Here is a 26,677-nt window from a genome sequence, read left to right as displayed (position 1 = left end):
ATTTTTCTTATTAATAAAAAACAAGACAAAGCCTCAGACCTTTGCATATGGAAGCTGAATGATGTTACCATAGGGTCCTTGAATCTGAATTTCAGTGGCAATGCTTTTATAAGGCTTGGAGGAATACCAGTAACATTTTAACTTAACCTTGGAGCTGCTTGTGTACAGGACTTTCCTCTTATCAAAACTCTGAATCTTGATTACATTTTCTGAAATTGTTCCATCTATGGAACTTCCATTGATGTTAATGTGAATTTCCACATAGAGTATAAGTGTAGAATGTGTACGAGGGCATAGCAATGGAATTATTTGCTGAGATTTTAAAGAAAGAACATTGTGCTTTCTTAAGAAGTGGATTGTGTTTTGTTCTTCCAAATATATTCAGCTCTGGGGGAATTCAATATTAATCATGTATGAGAAAGTGAGCCAGTTACTATTTTGTAAGAGAGAACTTCATTTAGGTGGTATTCAATTTCTAGGGTAATCCAGAAATAAAATACTTATTGTCAACAAATTAATTTCTACTCTTTCCTTGTTTTATCTTTTCAAACAACAACAACAACAACAACAAACAACAACAAATGCAATGATCAGAGAGTAACCAGCTTTACTCAGAACTTTTCTCATCCTTCTCTTCACCGGCTAAGTCATTTAGGAAATCTGGGTGGATCTGATGAAAATACTCTGCATTCCCAGTTCATAAGGACAGCACAACCGTACAAGTTCAAGGTATCATTTAAAAAAAAATACACACACACACACACACACATATATATATAATTTTTAAGTCCCCTACATTTTCTACTGTATCCCTGTCTTCTTCCAAAGTATGATCTTTTGTAATTAAGAAAGAAAAAAGAAGTTCTACAAAATCAGTCAGTTAACAAGTATTTGTTAAATACTTGCTTAAGTATTTGTGCCACACATTGTGCTAAGACTTTGAATTCACATTGCAATGAGTGAGACAACATGGAAAGAACTATGAACAAAAAGCTGTATTTTTATCTCTCCTATTTCTCCCCCTCTCTCCCTGTATCTTTCCCTCCCTGCCTTCCCTCTTCTTCCTTCCCATTTCTATGTTTTCTTCTCCTCCCTCTCTTTTCCCTCTCTTTTTTCTTTCTCTCTTTCCCTTTCCCCCCCCTCTCCATCCATCTATCTATGTAGTAGATGATAGGTAATCTCAGAAGGAAGAAATTTGTAGTAGCGAAATGGAGGAGAAAGAAGAAAAGGCCTTCTATAGAAGGAGGTGGTATTTGAAATAATTCTTGAAGGAAGACAGGCCATCTTATAGATAAGATTATTTCAGGCATGGGATACAGCTAACGGAAATGTGTCATGCCAAGAACAAGAAAGAAAGCAGGTGTTGTTGGATTGCAAAGTATATGGAGGGAAGTGAAGAGTTTTTACTCTTATTGATGGCCTACCTATCTAATACCATGGCCTCTTGTTTTTTCTTCAACCCTCCAACTACTTAAAGAAACTTTTTAGATTATTTCCCTGATCACCTAAATTACGAAGAGGACAGAATTCTCTGAGTATGGTCAGAGAATAGATAGGAAGCTTCAATTATTGGGTTGGATATTTTGGAATTGTTAACTAAGATGGTGTTTGGAGGCCAGGATTTTCACCTAAACTATTGACTATTGACTATGATTTTTATCTCTGTAATATGATTTTTATCTCTGTAATATGGTATCATTTTGGTTTGCTAGTAGCAAACCAAAATGATACCATATTACAGAGATAAAAATCATGAGTAGGTAGTGGACTTATTTCACATCTTAATTTAGATACATTTCATAGAAAATGGAACAGGATTATTTACCAGATTTAAATAGTGGTCATTTCTCCTGATGCACTACTCATATGATGGTCTGCTTTTATTTAATTTTTTTTTTTTACCAAACCTAGAAATATCATCAATAGACAGAAATGCATTCATATTTTGCCTACCAACAGGAGAAATCAGTAGGCCTTCATAAATCGAGAAAGAAGTCAAAGGAAGAGCAACATTTACCAGAAGACTCACAATCTACTGACTTTATTTACCCTTATAATGACTTGCTGGTTTGGGCAGTGTTGATGAAAAGGCAGAAGATGGCCATGTTTTTCTGGCAGCATGGAGAGGAGGCCATGATTAAGGCAGTGATTGCCTGTAAACTGTATCGAGCCATGGCACAGGAAGCTGAGGAGAGCAACATAATGGATGGTACCTCAGATGAGTTAAACAATTACTCAAAGTAAGAAGTCTTTCTTCACTGTAAACTTTGACATCATTTAGAAGAATGAGATATTTTTTCTGTCTTTGAATTCCTAAAACAAGCATTCAAACCACTATATATCTTTTGTTTTAAAAACTTTTTAAAAATGATCTTCAGCTATCTCAAAGCAGAATGTTTTGGCTCATTCTACTCAATGAATAGGCAATATGGTTTAATCTAAAGAGTATAGGATTTGAAGTCGAAATCTGGGCCTTAATTTTCTTATCTAAAAATTAGGGACTTCTACTAGATGGCCTCTCTAAAATTCTTTAATTTGAAACAACTTTATAACTCTACATTGGAGGCAGTAATTCTTAATTTGAGGTTATTCTAGGAGTGAGAAAAATAAATATATCATACTATGCAAAAAGTAGGAGAATGTTGTTGTGATAGGAGGGAAAAGATATGTTCCTTCTTTTATGATCCTTGTTTTCTTATCTTTAGGTTACTATAATGAGGTAAAAAAGAGACCTGATGGAGAAAAAACTATTCTCAATGGAAACAAATTTTGTTCAATGCAGGCTAAGAGTTTCTGAGATGAAAAAATATCTGTGTATCAAGAACAATGGCTTATATAGTAAAAATACGAAATACTAGGATTGGGGAAATATACTAGCTCATTTCCCTATCTTTTTATAGGACCATGATAAACTATTTCAAACAGATAATCTATTAAAATTTGAAATGGCTTAATGAATTCTACAACCTTCCTTTGTTAATAGTTTTCAGTGTTTAGCAGTCTTTTTGTTGTTGTTGTTTTTGTTATTGTTGTTGTTGAGGGTAGCTTTATTTGGGTCTAATGATTTCTCAGGGAGCCTTAGTAGAGAGGTCAAGGGGAAGGAGTTGCTAGTTTCCATTTCTCTACATTTCCCAATGTGGAAGGGAATAGCATCATCGGCATCACTCCACTTTTTTTTTCTTGCTTATGAGCTTATAATTTTCAGTCTTCAGAGAAATTTTTTAAAAAAAGTTTATGTTATTAGAAACAATCCACACCTTTAGCAAAGTTGCAGGATACAAAATAAACCCACATAAGTCATTAGCATTCTTATATATCACTAACAAAACCCAACAGTTAGAGTTACAAAGAGAAATTCCATTTAAAGTAACTACTGATAGTATAAAATATTTAGGAATCTATCTGCCAAGGGAAAATCAGAAACTTTATGAGCAAAACTACAAAACACTTTCCATACAAATTAAGTCTGAGCTAACCAACTGGAAAAATATTAAATGCTCTTGGATTGGGCGAGCAAATATAATAAAGATGACAATACTACCTAAACTAATCTATTTATTTAGCACTATACCAATCAGACTCCCAAAAAACTATTTTAATGACCTTGAAAAAATAACAACAAAGTTCATATGGAAAAACAAAAGGTCAAGAATTTCAAGGGAATTAATGAAAAAAAAATCAAATGAAGGTGGCCTAGCTGTACCAGATCTAAAATTATATTATAAAGCAGCAGTTACTAAAACCATCTGGTATTGGCTAAGAAATAGACTAGTTGATCACTGGAATAGGTTAGGTTCAAAGGACAAAACAGCCAATAACTTTAATAATCTAGTGTTTGACAAACCTAAAGATTTTTTTTTTTGGGATAAGAAAGCATTATTTGACAAAAATTGCTGGGAAAATTGGAAATTATTATGGCAGAAACTAGGCATTGACCCACATTTAACACCATATACCAAGATAAGGTCAAAAATGGGTTCTTGACCTAGGCATAAAGAATGAGATTATAAGTAAATTGGAAGAGCATAGGATAGTTTACTTCTCAGACCTGTGGAAGAGGGAGGAATTTGTGACCAAAGAGAACTAGAGATCACTATTGACCACAAAACAGAAAATTTTGATTATATCAAATTGAAAAGTTTTTGTACAAACAAAACAAATGCAGACAAGATTAGAAGGGAAACAATAAACTGGAAAAACATTTTTACAGTCAAAAGTTCTGATAAAGGCCTCATTTCCAAAATATATAGAGAATTGACTCTAATTTATAAGAAATCAAACCATTCTTCATTTGATAAATGGTCAAAGGATATGAACAGACAATTCTCAGATGAAGAAATTAAAACTATTTATAGACATATGAAAATATGCTCCAAATCATTATTAATCAGAGAAATGCAAATTAAGACAACTCTGAGATACCACTACACACCTGTCAGATTGGCTAGAATGACAGGGAAAGATAATGTGGAATGTTGGAGGGGATGTGGGAAAACAGGGACACTGATACATTGTTGGTGGAATCGTGAACATATCCAGCCATTCTGGAGAGCAGTTTGGAACTATGCTCAAAAAGTTATCAAACTGTGCATACCCTTTGATTCAGCAGTATTTCTACTGGGCTTATACCCCAAAGAGATACTAAAGAAGGGAAAGGGACCTGTATGTGCCAAAATGTTTGTGTCAGCCCTGTTTATAGTGGCTAGAAGCTGGAAAATGAATGGATGCCCATCAATTGGAGAATGGTTGAGTAAATTGTGGTATATGAACATTATGGAATATTATTGTTCTGTAAGGAATGACCATCAGGATGAATACAGAGAGGACTGGCGAGACTTACATGAACTGATGCTAAGTGAAATGAGCAGAACCAGGAAATCATTATATACCTCAGCAATGATACTGTATGAGGATGTATTCTGATGGAAGTGGATCTCTTCGATAAAGAGAGCTAATTCATTTTAATTGATCAAAGATGGACAGAAGCAGCTATACCCAAAGAAAGAACACTGGGAAATGAACATAAACTGCTTGCATTTTTGTTTTTCTTCCCAGGTTATTTATACCTTCTGAATCCAATTCTCCCTGTGCAACAAGAGAACTGTTCAGTTCTGCACACATATATTGTATCTAGGATATACTGTAACCTATTTCACATGTAAAGGACTGCTTGCCATCTGGGGAAGGGGGTGGAGGGAGGGAGGGGAAAAATCGGAACAGAAGTGAGTGCAAGGGATAATGTTGTAAAAAATTACCCTTGCATGGGTTCTGTCAATAAAAAGTTATTTAAAAAAAAGTTTATTCCTCGGAAAAGGTTAGATTAATCTTACCCAAAAATTAATTCCTTAAATTACAACTTAGATTTTTTTCATTATGTCCCATATAGAAATAGAGAATAGTGAGTTATTTCCTCCTATGTAATAATCTCTTACATATCCAAAGATTTTTAATTCTACTTCTGCAAACTGTTTATACCAAATAAAATTGACTTTTAAGTCTTTCTAAATCTTTAACTCATTTAAAGATTCTGATTCATGTTTTCCCATGTTATTTTTATGTAATAGAGAGTTTGGTCAGCTTGCTCTGGATATATTGGAAAAAGCATTTAAACAGAATGAAAGAATGGCTATGAAGCTGCTAACTTATGAGCTGAAGAATTGGAGTAATTCCACCTGCTTGAAACTGGCTGTGTCTGTGGGGCTACGATCTTTTGTTTCTCACACTTGTACTCAGAGGTTACTAACTGACATGTGGATGGGACGCTTGAAAATGACAAAAAATTCATGGATAAAGGTAATTTTGTATTTCTGTGAAAATCATTATAATTATTGTTACATTATTTTAATTTTGTATATTATTTACATCTCACAAAGTATTTTCATGTATTTAATCTAATTTGATCCTTATAACAAATAACCCTTATAACAAATAAACCACAGATGCAGATATTTCAGATTTTACAAGAAAAGAAACAGAAGTTTAAGAAGGCATTTAAGAAATGCCTTGAATAATGTCACAGTTAATAAGTATCTGTGTAAATAATAGCATATTAGAATTCTGATTTCAGCAATTAAAAAAAAATTCTGCCTCTTTCTCCACATTATTTAATGTTTCTTGGTTTTCTCATTTGTAAGATACCTGTCCTATATTCCCCAAAAGGATGTTTGAAAGTCAAAAGTTAGAGATAAAAATCATCATAAAGTGCATAATCACTATAGATAAATGAAAGTTTGAATGATAATTAGTATTGGGTTTTTGTTATTGTTTTTTAAATAGAAGCTACCTTTATCCTGATCTTACTTTTGTTTGTTTTACCAACCTGCTAAGTCTGCTTGTTGTAGATAATAGAAAACAGAATAAAGTTTGCATTATTTTTATTCACTTATTATACTATATTTTGCCATGTATGAATATATCTCATTGTCCAAAGCTTCATCTTTTCACCTAACCAATCATCTCCAACATCCAGCCCACTATAACTCAAGGCAATTTCAGCCTGGAATTTTTAAGGGTAATTTAACCAAATATTAATTAACAGTTGTCCTTTAAGTTTCCACTATTGCCTTATGCTTTATTGCATGGTTGAAATTAATAAACACCTTATTGAGTTCAGTGAAATGGACAAATAACAACCTTTATAATCAGTTAAACATTCTTTCCCCCCTTTCTTTTCTCTTTCCTTCCTATTTTCCTAATTTCTTCTTCTTTTTCTTCTTCATTATCATCATCAGCTTTACTAGTTAATATTTTATCTAGTCAAATTACTTTCTAATTCATTAGTGGTTGGATTCTGTGTGTTGAATCTGAGTTTGGAAAGAACATTAAATTTTCTTGGGAAGTAGAATTCTTAGTTGATGAGTTCAAAATACAGAAAGATCTCAAAAATGAACTTAATTATAAGGAAATAAAAGAAGACATTTAGGTAAAAAAAAAAAATCCATATTATCGGAGTGCAATGGCAAGACAAAGATCAAGATGACTGGGGATGGCCCAGGATGCAGTGGACAACCTTGGCCTTTCTAAATCAAGGTCTTCCCTAAGTCTCAGTTTGTCAATGAGTAGTGCCTAGGTAAGAATTAAGATAAAAGATGGTCCAATTTGTCATTTTAAAGATATTAATCAGGAGAGGAAGACCTACTGAGCCTTTCTCTGGAAGAAAAAATAATTGCTATTTACATTCATTTTAACTCATCAAAACCTAAACAAAGATTTTAGACTTGGGTTCTTATTAGCCATTCAAAGATAGCCAGAATGATTTGAGTTTAGTTGGGAGAAAGGGAAAATCTTTCTCAAGAAGATGGGACTAGAACTGGGACTTGAAAGAAGTCAAGAAAATAGAGATGAAGGTGAGGGGGCATGGCATAAGTCACAGGTAAGAGATGTGGTGTTGTGTTTAAGGAAGTCCTTTAAATTCAAATCACACAAATGACATTATTGATCGTTTTGACTTTTGTCTTGCCAATGGACTTTGATGATAAGAAAGAGCATTAGGGTTGATATGACTTTGCCCAACTTTGTCTTTACTCAAGAGAATTTGGTGCTCTTTCCAATTCAAATCTAGTTCATATGCAAGTCAAGACATCATGCGTCTGATGTCACTGATTCTTTTTGATAATGAAGATTAAACAATCACCACCACAACAATCCATATAATTATAAGGTGAAAGATTCAAAACTAGTCTTGGAACATGAATTTTGGAATTACTGTAGATTGTTCTCTGAAGACACTGGCCCAGTGACCATCTGTGACTTCAAAGCCCAACCCAACATCAGGAAAAGAAAAATCAAAAACAAAACTATGTAATCCTACTCTGCATAAAGCCATGGTATGTCTATGGTGAGAATATTAAACATTGTTCTATACTCTACATCAAGCAACAACAACAAGTCTACTCCCCAAAATAGCATTAGAGAAATTCCTGAATGGAAAGACTGGAAAAAGTAATTAATTCCTTGAAAGTTGAAAATTGAGAGGGAAGATACGGCTATAAGCTAATTCATTATACATTGTGGGAACAAGATTATCCTTCATTCAATAAGTATTATACATTTATTATGTGGGAAAGTGAAAGAGTGTATTAAAGTGGATCTAAAGATGATTTCTGAGTTAGGACAATTTAGTTTCAAGTGTTATGTCTGACTTATATTGCCTGTGTTATCCTATAAAATAAATCATCTCCTTCCACTCCAGGAAACTAAGATTATAAGTTGCAGAGAGAAGAAATTTCTTTATTAAGAGTTGCTTATATCCTTAAAATTATACCTCCTAATCAGGAAAAAAAAATTCTATGTTCTTAGGATGAAAAGAAAAAGAAGCAGTCCTTGTCTTCAAGAAGTTTATGTTTTGCCTCCCCCAACCAAATTTCATAATAACTATGGACATCTTTACCCTAAATTTTGTTATATGCTATGTAGCTTAGAAATAAAAGTTTAGTAAATTCATGGGTGATATGCATTGGATTAATGCATTAAATTGAGTCAAGGGATATTTGGGGTTAAAATTATAGGAAAAAACCCTTAACAAATTCATTAGATTATAAACTCCTATAGGTTAGACACTGTCTTTTGTCCCTTTTTGTATCCTCATTGCTTCTCTCTTTTTTTTCCTGAGGCAACCAGGGTTAAGTGTTAAGGCCCAAGTTTGCCCAAGTATGGAGGGGCAGGTCAGTTCTTGGAAAGCCCCCACAGCTGTGAATCATAACACACTAGAAGTAAATGCAAAGCAGCTTTTACACATGCAAATGTTGCTTGTGAATTGGGAATGAAATAAATTGAGAGGCAAAGGGGGAAGACGGGAAAGGTCAGAGTACGCAACTGCCTCTCAGTCTCACATGAAGGGATTTGTTCTGCTGGTCAGAACTAGTATGAACTAATGATAACTCACACTTTTATGGAGATTTAAGGTTTGAAAAATACCTTAGTTATATTGCTTCTCTTGATCTTTATATATCGCCATTTAATATTTGAGGCACAGAATGCTGGTAACTTGTCCTGGGTTACCATACTAGAACTCAATTTTTTCTGAATCAGATTTTTGTACTCTAGCTTCTATGTCACCTAGCCACCTTATATAATGTGTTATTGGTATTTTATTAATTTTTTATGTTTGTTTTCTTTTAAAGGTCATAATAAGTATTTTTTTACCACCCACCATATTGATGTTAGAATTCAAAACCAAGGCAGAAATGTCACATGTTCCCCAGGCACAGGACTCTCAGTTTACATGGTATAATGGTGACCAGAGTTCCAGCAGTCCCAAAGTAAATGTCTCAATGGTAAGTACAGGATAGAGGAGAATTGAATTCTCCTAAGATTGTTGTTCTCTCTCTCCCCAGCTCTAATGTCCAACAAACTCTATTTTATTACTTAATGTCCTTCAGACATTTGCCATGCAACATGAGGTTGAAATGTCTTTTAAATCTTGAACTATATTAAATGTAACAATATTTTTGTGTCTTCTATATTACTCCAGCCAGAATTCCAGTCAAAAATTTATAGTAGCCTGGGTATTTTATATATATATATAAAATAACTGTCAGTACAAATATTTTATTAATCAGAATGTTCCATGTTCTAGTCATGATAAAGAACTAAATGTTTTCATATCTAAGTAGTTAAGCCTGATGTTCTTTTTGCTATGATTGGCAGAAGGGATTACTTTAACATTTCTGAGTAACTATTAGTGGGAAATCCCCATATTTTTGGACTTGATTAGATTCATATTTTTTGTTATGTTTTCTATTCCACTTATAGAAATATCTGCAATTGTTTTAGTCTAAGAGTACTGTTTACCTTTCCTGATCATTATTTATATTGGTGTTTTTCTTCTGAGACTATCTCTAATGTGATTCTGTTGGTACTTTATTTGTTTGTTCTCTCCTCTATTGGACTGTGAGCTCCTTGGTTGCAGGGACTATATTGTTTTTCTTTCTTTCTTTGTATCCTCAAAGCTTAGCACAGTGTCTAGAATATAATAGAAGTTTAATAAATGCTTTGTGACATGCCTTGCCTTTAGTTTGTATTCCAGATAGACTCACCTTTTTAATTAACTTACATTGCCACTTATTTCTTTTTAATCCATCTGCATAGGGGAATTCACCATCTTTCTTTACTTATATTCTTTATATTGAGATTCTTGCTTATGTTATTCAATTATGTCTGTCTGTGACTTCAAGGACCACAGTAGTCCAAACTTTACTGTTTTTTTTAACTATCTCCCCAAATCTTTTTAACATCTTGTTCATTGTTTCCATGACACTATCTATCCTTCTCATCCTCTTTTTTCTCCTTTTCCTTTCAATCTTTTCTGACATCAGGTCCCTTTAGATATATCATTTACCTTTGAGTGAGTAATAAGCTTCAAGTCTATGACATTTAATGCCTTTAAAATATCTTTCATAAAAATGTATTTTTAACATACATACTATATTATATATATTATGTGCTATATGATACATAGAATTATACACACAATAATATGGCATAATATAGTATAACATATTATGCAATTATAATAATATAACATGATATAACAAATTAGAACCAAATAAGACTTGGACATTCCCTTTAAAAATGTGTAGAGTCAGCCCCAACATAAAGTCCCAAATTTGGAAATAATTTTGGAAAAATAAGCAAACAATAAAAGACTTCCCAAATAAAGATCATTTATGATGATTGATACCCCCAAGATACAAACACAGAAGAGAATGACAGCATAATATCTCTAAACAAAGCCTCATAGAAATCACCAGTGATGGTAGGAGAAAAGCAAGGTTCTTAGAACCTCCAAAAAAAATATTGTAACTTGGGAGCCATCTAGGTCTAAGTAGGATCTCTTGGATCTATATCAGCAGGATGACCTTGCAACTCAATAGATTTTTAATTCCTGTAGAGCCCAGTTCCTATTCCTTATGCTCTAGAAATGTTAATCTCTCCTTCCTCTTTCTACTTATCATTATTTGCATTGTACTGCAGGCAATTGAGGAGAGAAGAAGGAAAATCCAGATCTTGTAGTATGGGTGTTGGGGTCAGAAAGAGAATATACTAGCATCCTCAAATGGAATGTTGTATAGTTCTTTTATAGAAATAGTATTGTACATGGTAGTTAGGTGATAGTTTATTATATTTTGGATACTTCATGGATTAAATAATAGTGATAATATCTAACCACATGCAGTTTTTTGAGTTTTACAGAACACTTTCCCATAATAACCTTGTTAGGTAAGGAAATACATTATTATGGTACAAGAAACTGAGGCAAAGTAGGGTTGAAAGACTTGCTGTGGTTAAACAGTTAATAAATTTTAGAGTTGTGCTTCAACTATTGTTCTTGACTCCATATATTTTGCTTTTCACTGTACCATGATTGTGTTAGCTGCCCAGAAAACCTTCTGAGTTCTTCCAGGTTCCAAAATGTGTCTGTATTTAAAAAAATTATTGCTGTAAACATTGGAGTTATTTCTTCTGAATTTTATTCCATTCAGCACGCGCACTCTCTCTCTCTCTCTCTCTCTCTCTCTCTCTCTCTCTCTCTCTCTCTCTCTCTCTCTGTCTTTATCTTTCTGTCTCTTCTCTGTCTTTCTTTGTGTCTCTCTGTCTGTCTGTCTGTCTGTCTCTCTCTGTGTCTCTGTTGTCTCTGTCTTTATCTCTCTGTGTCTCTATCTCTGTGTCTGTCTCTGTCTGCCTCTGTCTGTCTCTGTCTCTCTCTCTCTGTCTGTGTGTGTGTGTGTGTGTGTGTGTGTGTATGTGTGTGTGTGTGTGTGTGTGTCTCTCTCTCTCCCCCCTCATTCCTGCTCCCTGGACAGTTACTACAAATAAAGTAGGTACATGTTGGCTAGCTCCTAAGAATTTTCCGAAGAATGCTGGACACACTTGTCTCTTGTGGTAGTAAATTCAAACAGATTTTTATAGGCTACATAATTGCATTATTACAACAAAGTCTCTATAATTATTTGTAATAAGGCAGTTATGCAATTTAACTAAAATAATACAGGAGAATTGGTATTTACCTTTCTTGTAATAAGCCCTTCAAATGTAGGAGTCACTCTTTGCTTCTGAAACCTGTTCTGCGTAGATTTATGTTTATTTTGTACTCAGTGTCCCTTGTGCTTCACATAATAAAGGCATTTGTTGAAATGAACACTATTTAAAGTGTGTAAAATGGTAAAAAAAATTGGATTTGCATTTTCTTACAAGTGTTAAGCAAATAGCACTTTCCAAGTGTGTATATGGGGAATTATAAGGCAGTTTCTCAAAAACCATTTTTTTCCCAAGAAGAAAAAATCTTTGGCAAGTATGAGGAGAATATCTGGAAATCAGATACTTCCATCAAGTGTTCAGACTCTCACAACTTTGAGGCTGAGTTACTGAGAAATGACTTTAATGGTGATTGAATAACAATTAAACTTTTTTGCACAGATAATAGTTAAGACATGATTTTCCAAAACCCTTGAATTATTGAAATTTGGTTGATACATAATTTTCCAAAGTCCTGTCTTTTCTGGTTAGGAGTTGGACATAATTAAATAATGCTAATCTATCTATAGATGGTGCTCCACAACACAAAAACAACCAAGCAGCAACTAAGTAGTTCAAGCAGTCACCTTTCTTTGTCATCATAGAAATGCTATCTTAAATTTAGCTTAATCATTGTATTTGCAATAATATTTTAATTTAATTTAATATTTCTGCTTATGCTGATGTATTACAAAAATAAAAAGTGGGCTTAGGAAGTACTAAACACTTCACTATCCTGATGTCTCTTTAAAGTAAAAGAAAATTGTCATAACCTCCCCCAAAATAAGAATTTTGCTGTAGTTTCTCTTTCCAAGAGAAATGGAGAAATTTCTTTTCTCTTAAAAAGAAATAAAGAATGTAAAACAGTGGAAGAATGTTAGTGACTTTTATTATAAATTAACAAAAAATAAATGCTAATTATCTGAAAAATTTTTGCTAAAAGATCTGATAGAATACTACTATAGAAAATAATACAAACAAGAAGTTATTTAATAGGAAATTCATTACCACAATTGCCTACTGAACTCTTCCTAAGTGGTATTTATGCCATTAAGATCTCAGTAAGTCACTGATTTTTCTAGGCTATTCAAACTGTATTCTGAATCCAACCTGCTATGATACAAACTGATTCTTTTGGTTCTAGGCATAGTTCAGAACTCAATGTTCTGAGTGGATAATTTAACAATAATTCACAGTTATTTGGGGAATACAAATAACTTATCTGAATAGTCTAGGTTATAAAATCATCTCTCTTGAAGTCAGTTATTTAGATGATTAAAACAAAGGCTTTAATTTAAAGAGATTGTTCTTTTGCCCTAAATAACTGGCTAATTTTTAGCTGCGTTGATCTAGCTCTGAGAAATTTTTGTTATTACTTTGGAGAGAGAGTATGGCTTACTGGTTTAAATAGAAAGCTCCTAACAGGTAATAAATATATACTTAGTGGTGATGGGGAAAGGCAGACAGACAGACACATTCATACTAACATCCACACAAAGGATGAGAACAACAGAGAGATTGACATGAATATATGAATAATTCCATTTCTTAACATGAATAATGCCATTAGAATAAGTCTCCATTTCAAGTGGAAATGGGGAGTCACATCTAAAGCTTATGTTTGGCCTTCCTGTACCAATTACTTGTATGAGGACAACTAAGATATAGAGTCCATGATAATTCATAATTCCAGGACTAATAAAAGGCTAGGAAATTAGCCAATCTGTTTCTCTTCACTTGAAACACAATAAGCTGCCCTCAAGAATCAGTGGCTGACCAGTTGAGAATGTTTTATTTATGCTATTAGTATTTGTGGGAAATGGATCATTTTTAGAAGTCTTTTTGTCCCATAAAGATATACTTCTTGATGTGCCAACTGATAACTCTTCTTTGCCGAGTTTGTGAATTAGGCAAGATGTACTAAAAGACTTAATGCAGTTCTATGTCATTAAAGCTCAAAATTACATTCAGACTTTTGGGATACCATTAATTCAGAATAAAATCTGTTACTCTGAATTGTGATAAAGGGTTCCCCCCAATTCTGTATATTTGCCTTTTTTTCTGTGATAGGGAAAAAGACATTAAAGTGTTCCATGGATCAGTTTTCTTATTTGTATGCTAGAGATAATTAAGGACATAGTACTATAAAGCAATAAGAGGCAGTATGACAGAGTGTTTGGAGAGCTGACTTTAGTGTTCTGTCCCTGATACAGATTAGCTATGACACCACGATCAAGTTATTTAATCTGTTGGTGTCTAAGTCAACTTAGACTAAAAATTAGTTTCCAATCTGTTTTGGTGGAGGAAGTTTCCACAGAAGAAGTTCTTTCTATGAACTCCCATTTATGGACAAAAATAGATGTAGTTTTGGATGCACAGTTTTCTTTAATTATTGAATTGTGAACTTGTAATATAATTGGTGTAGGATGTTAATACTTCTAAGAACATGAATCAACAACTGTTCTATAACTTAGAAATCTAAAAAATTACTGAGTTACATTGAAAAAATAAATTACTTACCTGGGATCATACAGTCAGTATGAGTCAAAGGTGGGAGTTAAGCACATGGTTATGTGACTCCAAGATCATCTCTCAATTCCCTATGTCACACTGCCTCTCTTTTAAGGTGATTTCCTATTGCTGTTGTTTGTCATTGGTTCCCAAAGAAGACCAATGGAGGGTGATGTCTTGACTCACGAGTGAATTGGATTTATTATCACAGAAAAAGTGGATTCACTAATTTGTCTCCAGAATAACAATTTATCTTTTTAGTATTTTTTTGTCTCAGAAGATTCAATGAAATAGTATGTTTCCTAAGAATAAAACAAATGTTTCTCATGTTTTTTCTTTTTTTAAACCCCAGAAAAATGATTTTGATTTTGAAAAAGGATCTGATGAGAAACCTTATGATAGTCAGCACTTTGTCTTACATCGTGGGCCCCACAGCCTTCCTGCTACCAGAAAAGTCTATGAATTCTACAATGCTCCAATTGTCAAGTTCTGGCTTTACACGGTTGGTCACTAATCCAAGTCATATTAAAATATTACTTCTATCAGTGATTACAAAAATGCAAGTAACAGCATTGCTCATTTATTTTTCATTTAATAAGAAAAGAATATACCAACAAGGGGAGGAAGCCCTTTCATCAAAATGTTTGAAATGATGGTGCAGAGGATGATGATAAGTGTAAGGGAGAAGAAGGGACAAAACTTTCAGGAATAGGAATGCAAGCTTTCTTGCTTATGAGATTTTAGGAATTCCTTGTTGTATTCCATGGTATTGTACTCTATGGATGATGTAGGAACACTTTACAATCCTTAGCATGCTTTGTTTTCTAAGTGACTTTTTGGGAGAATCATATTAGATTAGATTAATTGGGATTTAGTTTGTAATTGGAAGGAATACTGGACCAGATTCATAGGACTGGTAATGCTAGCTGGGTGGCTAACTGAATAGAATACTGGCCCAGGAGTCAAATAGACCAGAAGTCAGATCCAGTCTTGGACACTTCCTGTGTAACCATGACGATGTCACTTAACCTTTGTCTGCCTTAGTTTCCTAAGCTGTAAAATGAGGTAATAATAGTACCATTCTGACGGAGTTTCTGAAAGACTCTAATTTTTTATTTAGGTAAGCCTAGACATGTTTACATTAAAAATCAGAATGAATACTAGTGATACTTAACATATAGCATTATTATGTGTTTTTAAGTTATTATCTCATTTGATCTATACAACAATACTGGGAGGTAGGTTTTATTATTAATCCTAATTTCACAGCTAAGAAAATTTGAGACAAACAGAAATTGTGACTTGCTGAAAGGTCACACAGCTATTAAGTATCTGAGACTATTTGAATTTGTCTTCTTAAGTTCATATCCAGAACTTTGTCCAGTGTATCACTTAGAACGAATGAATAGAATAGAAATGAATGAATGATTAGAATGAATAGAATAACATGAATTTATGAATAGAATGAATGAATGAATTATTAGAATGAATGAGAACACAGAACAGAATGAATGAATAATAGAAAACGTGTATTAAGTACCTACCAAGCACTATGCTAAGTTTTGAGAATAGAATACAAAATTGAAAGCAGTCTATACACTTATGAATCTTTTATTCTAACAGGGGGAGATAACATATAGGTGAGTGGAATCCAGGGAGAGAGATTTTGATTTAGAAAGTTACAGAGATAGTGAGTAAAACTGTAGGGGAAGAGATTATTACAATCTTTAAGAGTAATGATATAATTGATATTATTATGGAGGGGAGGAATAGGAAGACAAAAAGAAAGAAAGAGATACACCTATGATACTATATTATACATATATAATATACCTATTAAATTATAACTAGATATTTAGACATATTTCAGAATTCAAGTAAAGATCATATTTGGAAGGAAAACAACTGTTATCATCTCTACAATGTATATAAAACAGGATATACTACCTTTAGAAAGCAATCCTAGTTAAAATAGTATTACTTGGAAATTAAAAAAAAAAGACTGGAAAGGAGACTAATTGCAAACACATTTAAGTAAAGTACATAATTTAGAGGAAGTATGGTGTGGTGGCTTGGGGATTGGATATGTAATGAGGAAAACTTTACCTCTCTGCAAACCTATGTAAGGCACTTAAACTCTAAATGTCTGTTTCCCCATCTGTAAAATGATGGAGGATGAACTTCCAGTGCTAATTCAATGACACCGATTAGGTCAACTTTTAAAAAATTATCTGATTTCAGTAATTTAAATAATTGATTTTGAGAATCAGAATAAATGATTTTAAGATGAATGTTTCAAAAGGAATGCAAATTAGGCAACTAAAATTAGGATAGCTTCATAGAATAGATAGCTAATAGGGACTGCAACACTTCTGACTTGGAAATATTATGGTAAGAATACTTAAGACTAATGCTTATCACACTTAATATATTTCATTTTTTGCAGCTTATTTGTTTGACCCAGTGTCTAGAATGTATGTGTCTGAAGGTGATGGTGTTTGAACCTCAAAGCAAGACTCAAGATCACTGTATTACTCACTGGCATAGTCTATTTTGAGGAAGCCAATGGTGATTACTACTTTGCTCAACTCCAACCTTGTCAGTCCTTCAGTTCTACTTCCTGGGTTAGCCAGGGGACTTCCAATGAGACTTTGACACTGAAGACCGAATATTGTTGGTGTTGATGATGGAGACAACTAGAGTATTTTTAACCTTATCTTTAGTTACTATCTTTGTCCTAAACCCAGAATCCTCAAGTTTTATCATGTCCAACATATGAATTTAATTTTAAGAATTTAATAACACAGAAAATGAATTCTCTAGAAGACCCATAAGGGGAACCTTCACTTTTCACAACTTAAAGTAGCATACCAGATTTAACTCTTTTTCCTTCAGTTCTTAAGTGAATAAAGCTGATGGTGATATAATACTTGAAAGTTTGCAAAACAATGCTTAATTTATCTCACTCAATATTATTAACAACCTTCATTTAGGATCAGAATGACATATATTGACTTGCCACTTAACAAAAAATAACTAAGTTAAATGATTTTAAGTTTTGAAGCTAGAATTTGAACCCAGATTTTCTAATTCCAAGACCAATACTCTATTTCTTCCTCTTCCATTTGCATCTCTTTATGAAGGTGCTTATTTGTTTTTTAAATATGAGATGATTCTTGATTCTAATGTTATTTAAAGGTGTTCTGTCTTGGTCTGCTTTTCTAATACTATTACTAGTTCACTCAGCACTGTGATGTATGTATCTTTCTTCCACAGATGGCATATTTGACATTTCTCATGCTCTTCACATTCACCGTATTGGTGGAGATGCAGCCTCAGCCCTCAGTGCAAGAGTGGATTGTTATTATCTACATTTTTACTACTGCCATTGAGAAAGTCAGGGAGGTGAGTTCTTACGTTTTACCCCTTTCTATAAAATATTGTTTTGGTAGAGGAAACAAGTCCTTTTTTTTTTTTTTTTTTTTTTTTTTCATGTTCTGGAATTTTTTCTTTTTTTTTTTTTTTTTAATTTTATTTTATTTAATAATAACTTTGTATTGACAGAATCCATGCCAGGATAATTTTTACACGACATTATCCCTTGCAATCACTTATGTTTCGTTTTTTCCCCTCCCTCCCTCCCCCCCCCCCCCCCCCCCCCAGAATGGCAAGCAGTCCTATATATGTTAAGTATGTTGCAGTATATTCTAGATACAATACATATTTGCAGAACCGAACAGTTCTCCCGCTGCACAGGGAGAATTGGATTCAGAAGGTAAAAATAACTCGGGAAGAAAATCAAAAATGCAAATAGTTCACATTCTTTTCCCAGTATTCCTTCTTTGGGTGTAGCTGTTTCTGTCCATCATTTCTCCAATGAAACTCAGTTAAGTCTCTTTGTCAGAGAAATCCACTTCCATCAGAATACATCCTCCTACAATATCGTTGTCGAAGTGTATAATGATCTCCTGGTTCTGCTCATCTCACTTAGCATCAGTCCATGTAGGTCTCTCCAAGCCTCTCTGTATTCATCCTGCTGGTCATTCCTTACAGAGCAATAATATTCCATAACATTCATATACCACAATTTACCCAGCCATTCTCCAATTGATGGGCATCCATTCATTTTCCAGTTTCTAGCCACTACAAACAGGGCTGCTACAAACGGAAACAAGTCCTTTTTAAAGGAAAATAATCTATATACATATACATATCTACATATATGTGTGTGTAAATGTTATTTAGGAAGGGAGTACCTACCATGTGCTAGGCATTGTTAAGCACTTGTAGAAATATTATCTCATTTGCTCCTTACACCATCCCTTTGAGACAGACACTTTTATCATTTCTGTTTTACGATTGAGGAAACTGAAACAAATATAAGAGGTCCAGGATCACATGACCATCAGTTGTCAATCCAATTTGAACTCAAGTCTTCTTAGTTCTATCACTCTGTCCTCTGCGCTACTAGCTGCCCCATTAATATAATGAAGGAATAGGACAGAAAATGCTTAATTTAATTTCTTTTAGTTTTTAAAATTTAAAACGTCTGTTTTTTTCATTACCAAAATTTTCCCCAGAATCTCTCCCTACCCCCCTCTCTTTCTCTCTAGTCATCCAATTATAACAAATAATATTTTAAGGAAAAAAAAATCAGCAAAATTCATCAATACATTAAAAAAGGCTGAAAGTATGTACAGTGTACCATACTTATAGATTTCCTACTTCTGCCACTGGATATAGGTGTCTTCTCAGTCTGATTTCTAATCTCTGGTGGCTATTATGTGATATCTCGTTAGGGGAGGAATCACTAATAGAATAACATCCTCTCGTCTTTATCTGATTGTTTGAGTTCCTTGATATCCTTAAGGAATTCTAAGGTCATTGTCTACTCTAGAAATTTCTTATTATCTTTCCACTGATGGTATTTGTAGGACCAGAAGGAAGATTGCTTCTTACATTTGGTATTAATGAACTACTAATAGACCTGCCTATTATTTTTGATTGCTTAAACATATTTCCCTTGATGGTATCAGATAATTATTACAGCCTACCATTACCTGACTTTTCTTATATTTGTTTCTTATTGTCTTGATTCACAGATGTGAATGCTGTTAGGTTATGTAGCATGTGAGTTCATTTTTAGCTTTCCAAAAGTTACAGTACCACATACCTTATTGATTTAAACTAAAGACACTTTTTATAGAAGCAAGACAAATGTTCCTTTCTAGATTTCACCTTGCTTTTAAACATTATTTTCACTTCCAAATTCTCTCTCTCCCTTTACTTCTCATACCCATTGAGAAGGGAAGAAATACAATACCCATTATATGCAGGAAATCATGTAAAATATATTTTCACATCAACCATTCAACTTGTTTTCCCCCATGCTTACAACATTCAATTACCACCAGACATAATTATGACCTATAGTCTTACAGGTTTTAGCAAACATATATTTCTAAATCTTAAATATCACATGGAGTTACTTTATTTTTTTCTTCAAACAACTTGTTCAATATTATTAAGTAAATGTATTTTTAATATTATAGCTAAATTGTTTGCTATTGGCTATACTGGAACTTACTATCTCTTTTGGGAAATAAGACAGGAGAGATCATATCTCTTCTGTCTTCTTAGAGGCTTTAGGGAAAATAACTTTATTAACATTCTCATTTTACCATTTGTTAAACATTTTATCAGGTAAAATTTCATAGTAAATGTCATGACAAAAGTTTTCTTATAATCATAAAGCTCATTCTACAGAGCAGCAGCTAGCCTATAATAATAGTGCATGGTTGATTTGGTTATGATAAATAATCAGCCATAATAACCTAGTATGACAGATGCATTTTCTAATACTGGTTCTTCTCAAAATCTCTATCTCTAATGAAAGTTGTTGATTGCTTATAGTTTACTCATTATCTCTTATTTGCTAATTCACTATGAAAAATAAAATGTATGCTATAGTTTCAGTATTTGTAAGTTGAATGTTTCTGAAGATTTTTAGATGGAGAAGAAATGAGCGGAATCAGAAGACCAATTTATACATTACAAAAACATTGTAAAGACAAACAGCTTGGAAGTTTGTCTGATCAATGCTATTTATCTACCTTCTGGAAGGATGTTGATTGATTCAGGGTATGGAATAATGTATACCTTTTTGGGGAATTTTTTAGGGAACATATTTTGCTTAATTTTGAATAGTTATTACAAGGAATTTTTCCTTCTCAGTGGGATAGGAAAAGGAGGAACAGAAAATAGATTTCCATATTAATTTAAAAAATTACAGTGAGAATGATTTATGACTTATTCATTGGCATATTTAACAAAGATTTTTTTTTCATCTTGTTACTAGGTCCTAATATATTCAGAGCAGTATTCTAGAACTTTAAGAGGATATGAATATAAATAAGACATGGTTCTGTATTCAAGTAGCTTATGATTTCAAAAGGGGATCAAACACATTGATCTGAGTATAATGTAAAGAATAAGAGAAATATCAATAGTATGTATGAGAACTACAAAGAAGATGAGATTACTTCTGGCTTGTAAGTCATGGAAGACTCCTTGAAGAGGTGTTTTTTGAGTAGGGAACTACAAATACTACTGGGTAGTATTTCACAGATAAAAATATGAGTAGAAAGAGTAGTCCAGACAATCATGCCATGATTAAAGGCATAAAGATAGAAAAAAACTTGGATGTGTTTATGGAGCAACAAATATTCTAGAACAGAATATGTGAAGCTGTATAACATGAGATAAGATTAGTGCCATATGGTGAAAAGTCTTGAATATGAAGCTAAAATTTTGAGACTTATTTTTTTTAAGGAACAACTTGTCTCTAATGTTTCTTGAGCAGGGAAATGACATAATTAGAGCTGTGGTATCTTGTAGTAGTGTGAAAGAAATAATGCAGGTGGGGAGAAATATAGGAGGTTATTATAAGACCAGGTAAAAGATAATGGGATCTTGTATTAGAATTGATGGTCTTGGTAAAAAAGAGATACTTGAATATATGCAACCTTCTGGAAGGAGAAGAAAAAGAATGTATCAGTAGAAGTTTTAAAGTTTGGAAGAAAGACTTTAATTAGCCCATATTGGATTCCTTAAATAATCACAGTGAAATAAAAGATGTTTTCTTATGAGTTTGAGAAAGATGAGGGAAGTATCAAGAGTTTGAGAGGAACAAAAAATTTTTGAAATGATTTCTGTGGGGAATATGACAGGATTTCTTCATTGAATAATGCCTCCTGATGTGGCAAAGCTCTATAGCAATGTTATTACAGATGTAGACTCCACTTTACTCTTCTGCCCCATCTCTCCAGGAAAAAAAAAAATTAAGGGACCACGTGAAGTTCAATAGCATGAATTTGTGTGTATTGAATTAAGTTTTTATTTTTTTAATTATTGAAAAATCAACTTCTCTTCCTTCTATTCTCTCTTCTTAAGAAGAGAGAAAGGGGGAGAGAGAGAGACAGAGATGGAAGGAGGAAGAGAGACACAGAGAAAAAAAAACACCCTGATACAAATATGTATAGTCAAGAAAAATAAATTGCCCCGTTAAAAAAAATCTCTGTACTCTGAGATCATTACTTCTCCATCATGAAGTATGGATAACAGCTTTTTGTGAGTACTCTGAAATCCTACTTGGTTGTTATATTGATCAGATTTATTAAGTTTTTCAAAATTGTTTTTTTTTGTTTGTTTTTTATTATAGCTTTTTATTTACAAAATATATGTATAGGTAATTTTTTAGCATTGACAATTGCAAAACCTTTTGTTCTAAGTTTCCCCCCTTCCCCTCCTCCAGATGGCAGGTTGACCAATACATGTTAAATATGTTAAAGTATATGTTAAATACAATATATGTATACATGTCCATACAATTATTTTGCTGTACAAAAAGAATTGGACTTTGAAATAGTGTACAATTAACCTGTGAAAATTGTCTTTCTTAATAATAATGTTGTTGAATAAATTGTTCTCTTAATTTTGTTCACTTAACTCTGCAGGAATTGATACAACTCTTTCCAGGTTTTTCCCTCCTTTTTTTGAAACTGCCTCCTTCCTTCTCTCTTATAGGATAATAAAATGTTTTTTTGTCATTCTCTATTTGATGATCATTGCCTCCCTGCCTATTCAAAAATAGCTACTATAAATATTTTTATGTATGTCCTTTTTTCTTTTACCTCTGTAGAATTTGCTATTGGTTTTTCTGGACCAACAAGTATGCATAGTTTAATAACTTTTTAGGCATAGTTTCAAAATATGATCTCAGTGAACTGGGTTTTTCCAGCTGTCAACTTGAGATTGGAAAAAAAAAAAGATAACGGGAGAAATCTGAGACTAAAGATTGTCAAGACAGGCCAGGGACAAATTTAAAGAAGCCAACAATGGAATTCAAATTGGATAGGAAGATATATAAAGTGGAATGAGGGTCTAGTGGAATAATGAGTGTCTTTGGGATTGAAGATCTAATGCAAATTGTTTCAGTAGAAAAGTACTGATTATGATCAAACGTGATATTTCTGAGCTTTTTGAAACTTTTGGTCTGTTTTAGTTAGATATTAAGCATCAAATAGCAGAAATCCATCTCTCTACCTTAAGCCTGCTAATTATCTCTGCTTTTAAAGTCCATTTAATGTTCTATGCTTGGAGTATTTCTTTTCCTATGATAATAAATTACTATGGAGAATAGATAAGATCTTTTTCACTTAAAATCCCCATAGTTTGAGAATGAGGTTTCTAAAAATATAGTCATATTATAGCAAAATTCTTTCTAGTTTAAAAAATAGTATGCCTCTTTTAAAAATACATGGAAAAGAACCAAATGAAATTCAGAAGGAAACACAGAGATAGCTTTGAAAACAGCATTTTGAATATATCATATACTTAAAAACAAAACATAATCTTATCTAATAGAGATTCTTAGGTTCATGAATAATTATCTTTTTCTGTCTGACTTCATTTAGATCTCTCTTAGAATCTGACTTATTTTACTTTATTTTCTCGTGAGGCAATTGGGGTTAAGTGACTTGCCCAGGATCACACAGCTAGGAAGTGTTAAGTGTCTGAAGTTGCATTTGAACTCAGGTCCTCCTGACTCTGGGGTTGGTGCTCTATCTACTGTGCCATCTAGTTATCTTGGAAAATATTTTAATGTGGAAAAGATTTGCTTTTCTGTTGCTTTAGAGTAAATGGGGTTAGAAAAGCTCCATGCTTTTGACCTAATATGATATCACAAAATTTTTTTAGCAGATCACTTATCATCACCATCACTTTCAACAATATAGAAACATATTTATTGAATCTTTACAATAGGCAAGTTCCTGTTTGATATTTGGTCCACATATTAAGATTAAATTTGGTACCTGTATACCCAGAAGATGTGATAAGCGATCAGTCTAGCAGAGAAGAAAGGGATCAGAAGTTGGAGACAAGACTTAGTTTCAGATCCCAGTTCTGCTATTTTCAAACCATGAAACTTCAACAAATCATTTCTGGGCCTCACTTTCTTTCCATCTGTAAAATGAGGTGGTTAGATTAGGTGATTAATAAATTCCCTTCCAGCTCTAGATCTCTGATTCTAGGATCTCATGATTAATGTTCAATAGTTCCATTAACCTTTACTATCTTTTTCCTTTCAAGGTGCTTACTTCCGAACCAGGGAAGTTTACCCAAAAGGTAAAGGTATGGATTCATGAATACTGGAACTTAATAGACACTATTGCCATCAGCCTGTTCACAATTGGTTTTGGCCTTCGATTGGCTGATCCCTCTACACAAGTAGCTGGAAGGTTAATTTATTGCATAGATATCATATTCTGGTACACACGACTCTTGGACTTCCTTGCTGTGAATCAACATGCTGGTCTATATTTAACTATGATTGGGAAGATGGTAAGTATTTTCTGGCTATAGCCAGTAATTTTTCTTTCTTTATAAAAGTTTTTTCAATTAAAAAGTATTATTTTCTCTCTTTTCTACATCTTCCATTGTTTGAAGAGGAAAGGAAAACAAAACAAAACTCTTGAAACATATATGCAATTCCAATATTGATCATGTTCAAAAATGTATGTTTTTTTCTGTATCTTGGACTCACACCTCCTTTCTCCTTTACAACATTCTGCTATATTTTTTCCTAAAGCTATTTCAGATTTGGGAGTTAGTTCTCATGAACAATTCTATTAATGCAATGACAAACTATGATTCCAGTGGACCAGCGATGAAGGTTTCTCATCCCTTGAAAGAGAAGTGGTTACATTTGTTTTATTTACACAAAATAAACCTTCATCAATCTTTATCACTAGTGAAATTCTCTTTTGTGCAGGCTCTGGAGGGTTTATGTTATATAAAATTTAAACAAGGTTCATGCATATGAATGACATAGTTAATTTGATCTAAACACAAGGGAGCCCAAATCACAAGATTAGGTGTATCCATTACAAGTCCTGGGTGTGGTAACCCAAAACAAGAATGATTTTGGTGGATCTAGAACCTGGGCAGAAGCTCACAGTCGTCTGTAGAGAATTCCTGGGATCAGGCAACATTCTGGGTATGAACAATCTTTAATCAAATAAGGTTGGATATAAATGGTATAATTATTTTTCCAAACAATATAAAAACAATTTTTCTATAAGTTATTGAGTCTTTCAGAGTTGTCTCTCTTTTACTGTTGTTATTGTATAAATTGTTCTCTTAAGTATTTTTTCCTCAATTTACTCTGTCAGTTCATTTCAGTCTTCCTAAGCTTCTCTGAAACATTCCCTTTTTTCTAGCATGATAGTATTCTATTTCATTTCTATCCATAATTGGTTCAGACATCTTTTTAGTTGGTGGGTACCCCTTTAGTTTCTGGTTCTTTGACTTTATAAAAAAATGCTGATACAGAAGTTTGTACAAATGGAGCCTTTCCCTCCTTTTATCCTTTTGGGATATATATATATATATATATATATATATATATATATATATATATATATAGGTCAAGCAATATGTACCATTTAGGTTTTTTTTTTTTTTTTTTTTGTATTGTTTTTTGGACATTGTTCCAAATTGCTTTCTAAAATAGATAGACCAATTCAAAGCTATACCAAAGTTATATATTGTCAACTTTGCTTATCAGATGAGTGAGAGGAGAAACTTTAGGTTTCTTTAATTTGCATTTCTCTAATTCTTAAGCATTTGGATCATTTAAAAAACTATTGTTGTTGATATCTTGCATTTCATCTTCTGAGAACTATTGTTGTTCATATTCTTTGATTGTTTATCATGGTCTGGGAATAGTCTCGTTTTCATATAGCCCTAAGATTAGTTTTTTATATACTTTGGGAAACATTTATGGAAAAGAAAGAGCTTGCTCTCGTCATATCACTGATAATTAATATTTATTTGCTTGGAATCAGGAAGCGACTCATCTTCTTGAGTTAAAATCTGGCTGCAGACACTTGCTAGCTGTGTGAGTCTGGGCACATAGCCTTAGTTTCCTTATTTATAAAATGAGCTGGACAGGGAAATGGCAAACCAATTCAATATCTCTGCCAAGAAAGCCCCAAATGTGATCATTTAGACTTAGACACAGTTGGAAAACAACTAGACAACAATAACAACATGGCTAGTATATACATATTGACTTCAGCAAGAATATTACTTAAGGGTGGAGAAAAAATGGCAGAGTAAAGGCAGGAACTCCCCCAACTTTTTCCTCCAAACCTCTCCAAATTACTTTGAATAATGATTCTAAACAAATTTTAAAGCATCAGAATACCCAAAAAGGAGTAAAACATTTTCAAGCTCAAGAATATATTACTCTCAAGCTATGTGCCAGGTGATATTTGAGCCAAGTGAAAAGGGAAGAGAATAAGTATTTATTAAACACTGATTAACTGCAAGGCACTATGCTAAGTACCTTTTAGAAATATTATATTTCTACCTGTTGATCTTTGTAATCAGCCTTTGAAGTAGGCACTATTATTATCCCTATTTTCATTTGAAGAAATTAAAGCAATCAGAGTTGCCCAGGATCACATATCTGGAAAGTATCAGAGGCCAGATTTGAAATCAGATCTTCATGTTCAGGCCTAGTTCTTAATCCATGGCACCATCAAGCTTCTACAAATGAACACTGAATTTGCGTAGAAACACACCT

The 26,677-nt window shown here is 33.0% G+C and overlaps 1 protein-coding gene across 1 annotated transcript in view; it reads left to right on the top strand.

Moving 5' to 3' along the window:
* The window catches only part of TRPM6 (transient receptor potential cation channel subfamily M member 6), a 145,257-nt gene that overhangs the window by 50,233 nt on the left and 68,347 nt on the right, over positions 1-26,677 (top strand). Inside the window, exons 15-21 of the mRNA XM_051972081.1 lie at positions 595-729; positions 1,960-2,240; positions 5,565-5,793; positions 9,123-9,275; positions 14,879-15,028; positions 17,803-17,931; positions 24,178-24,429. Coding sequence (XP_051828041.1) covers positions 595-729; positions 1,960-2,240; positions 5,565-5,793; positions 9,123-9,275; positions 14,879-15,028; positions 17,803-17,931; positions 24,178-24,429 — 1,329 coding nt within the window. The remainder of the gene's footprint in view (positions 1-594; positions 730-1,959; positions 2,241-5,564; positions 5,794-9,122; positions 9,276-14,878; positions 15,029-17,802; positions 17,932-24,177; positions 24,430-26,677) is intronic.

Source organism: Antechinus flavipes, chromosome 1 (assembly GCF_016432865.1).
Source record: "Antechinus flavipes isolate AdamAnt ecotype Samford, QLD, Australia chromosome 1, AdamAnt_v2, whole genome shotgun sequence".
Lineage (NCBI taxonomy): Eukaryota > Metazoa > Chordata > Mammalia > Dasyuromorphia > Dasyuridae > Antechinus > Antechinus flavipes.
This window is presented reverse-complemented; position numbering and strand designations above follow the sequence as displayed.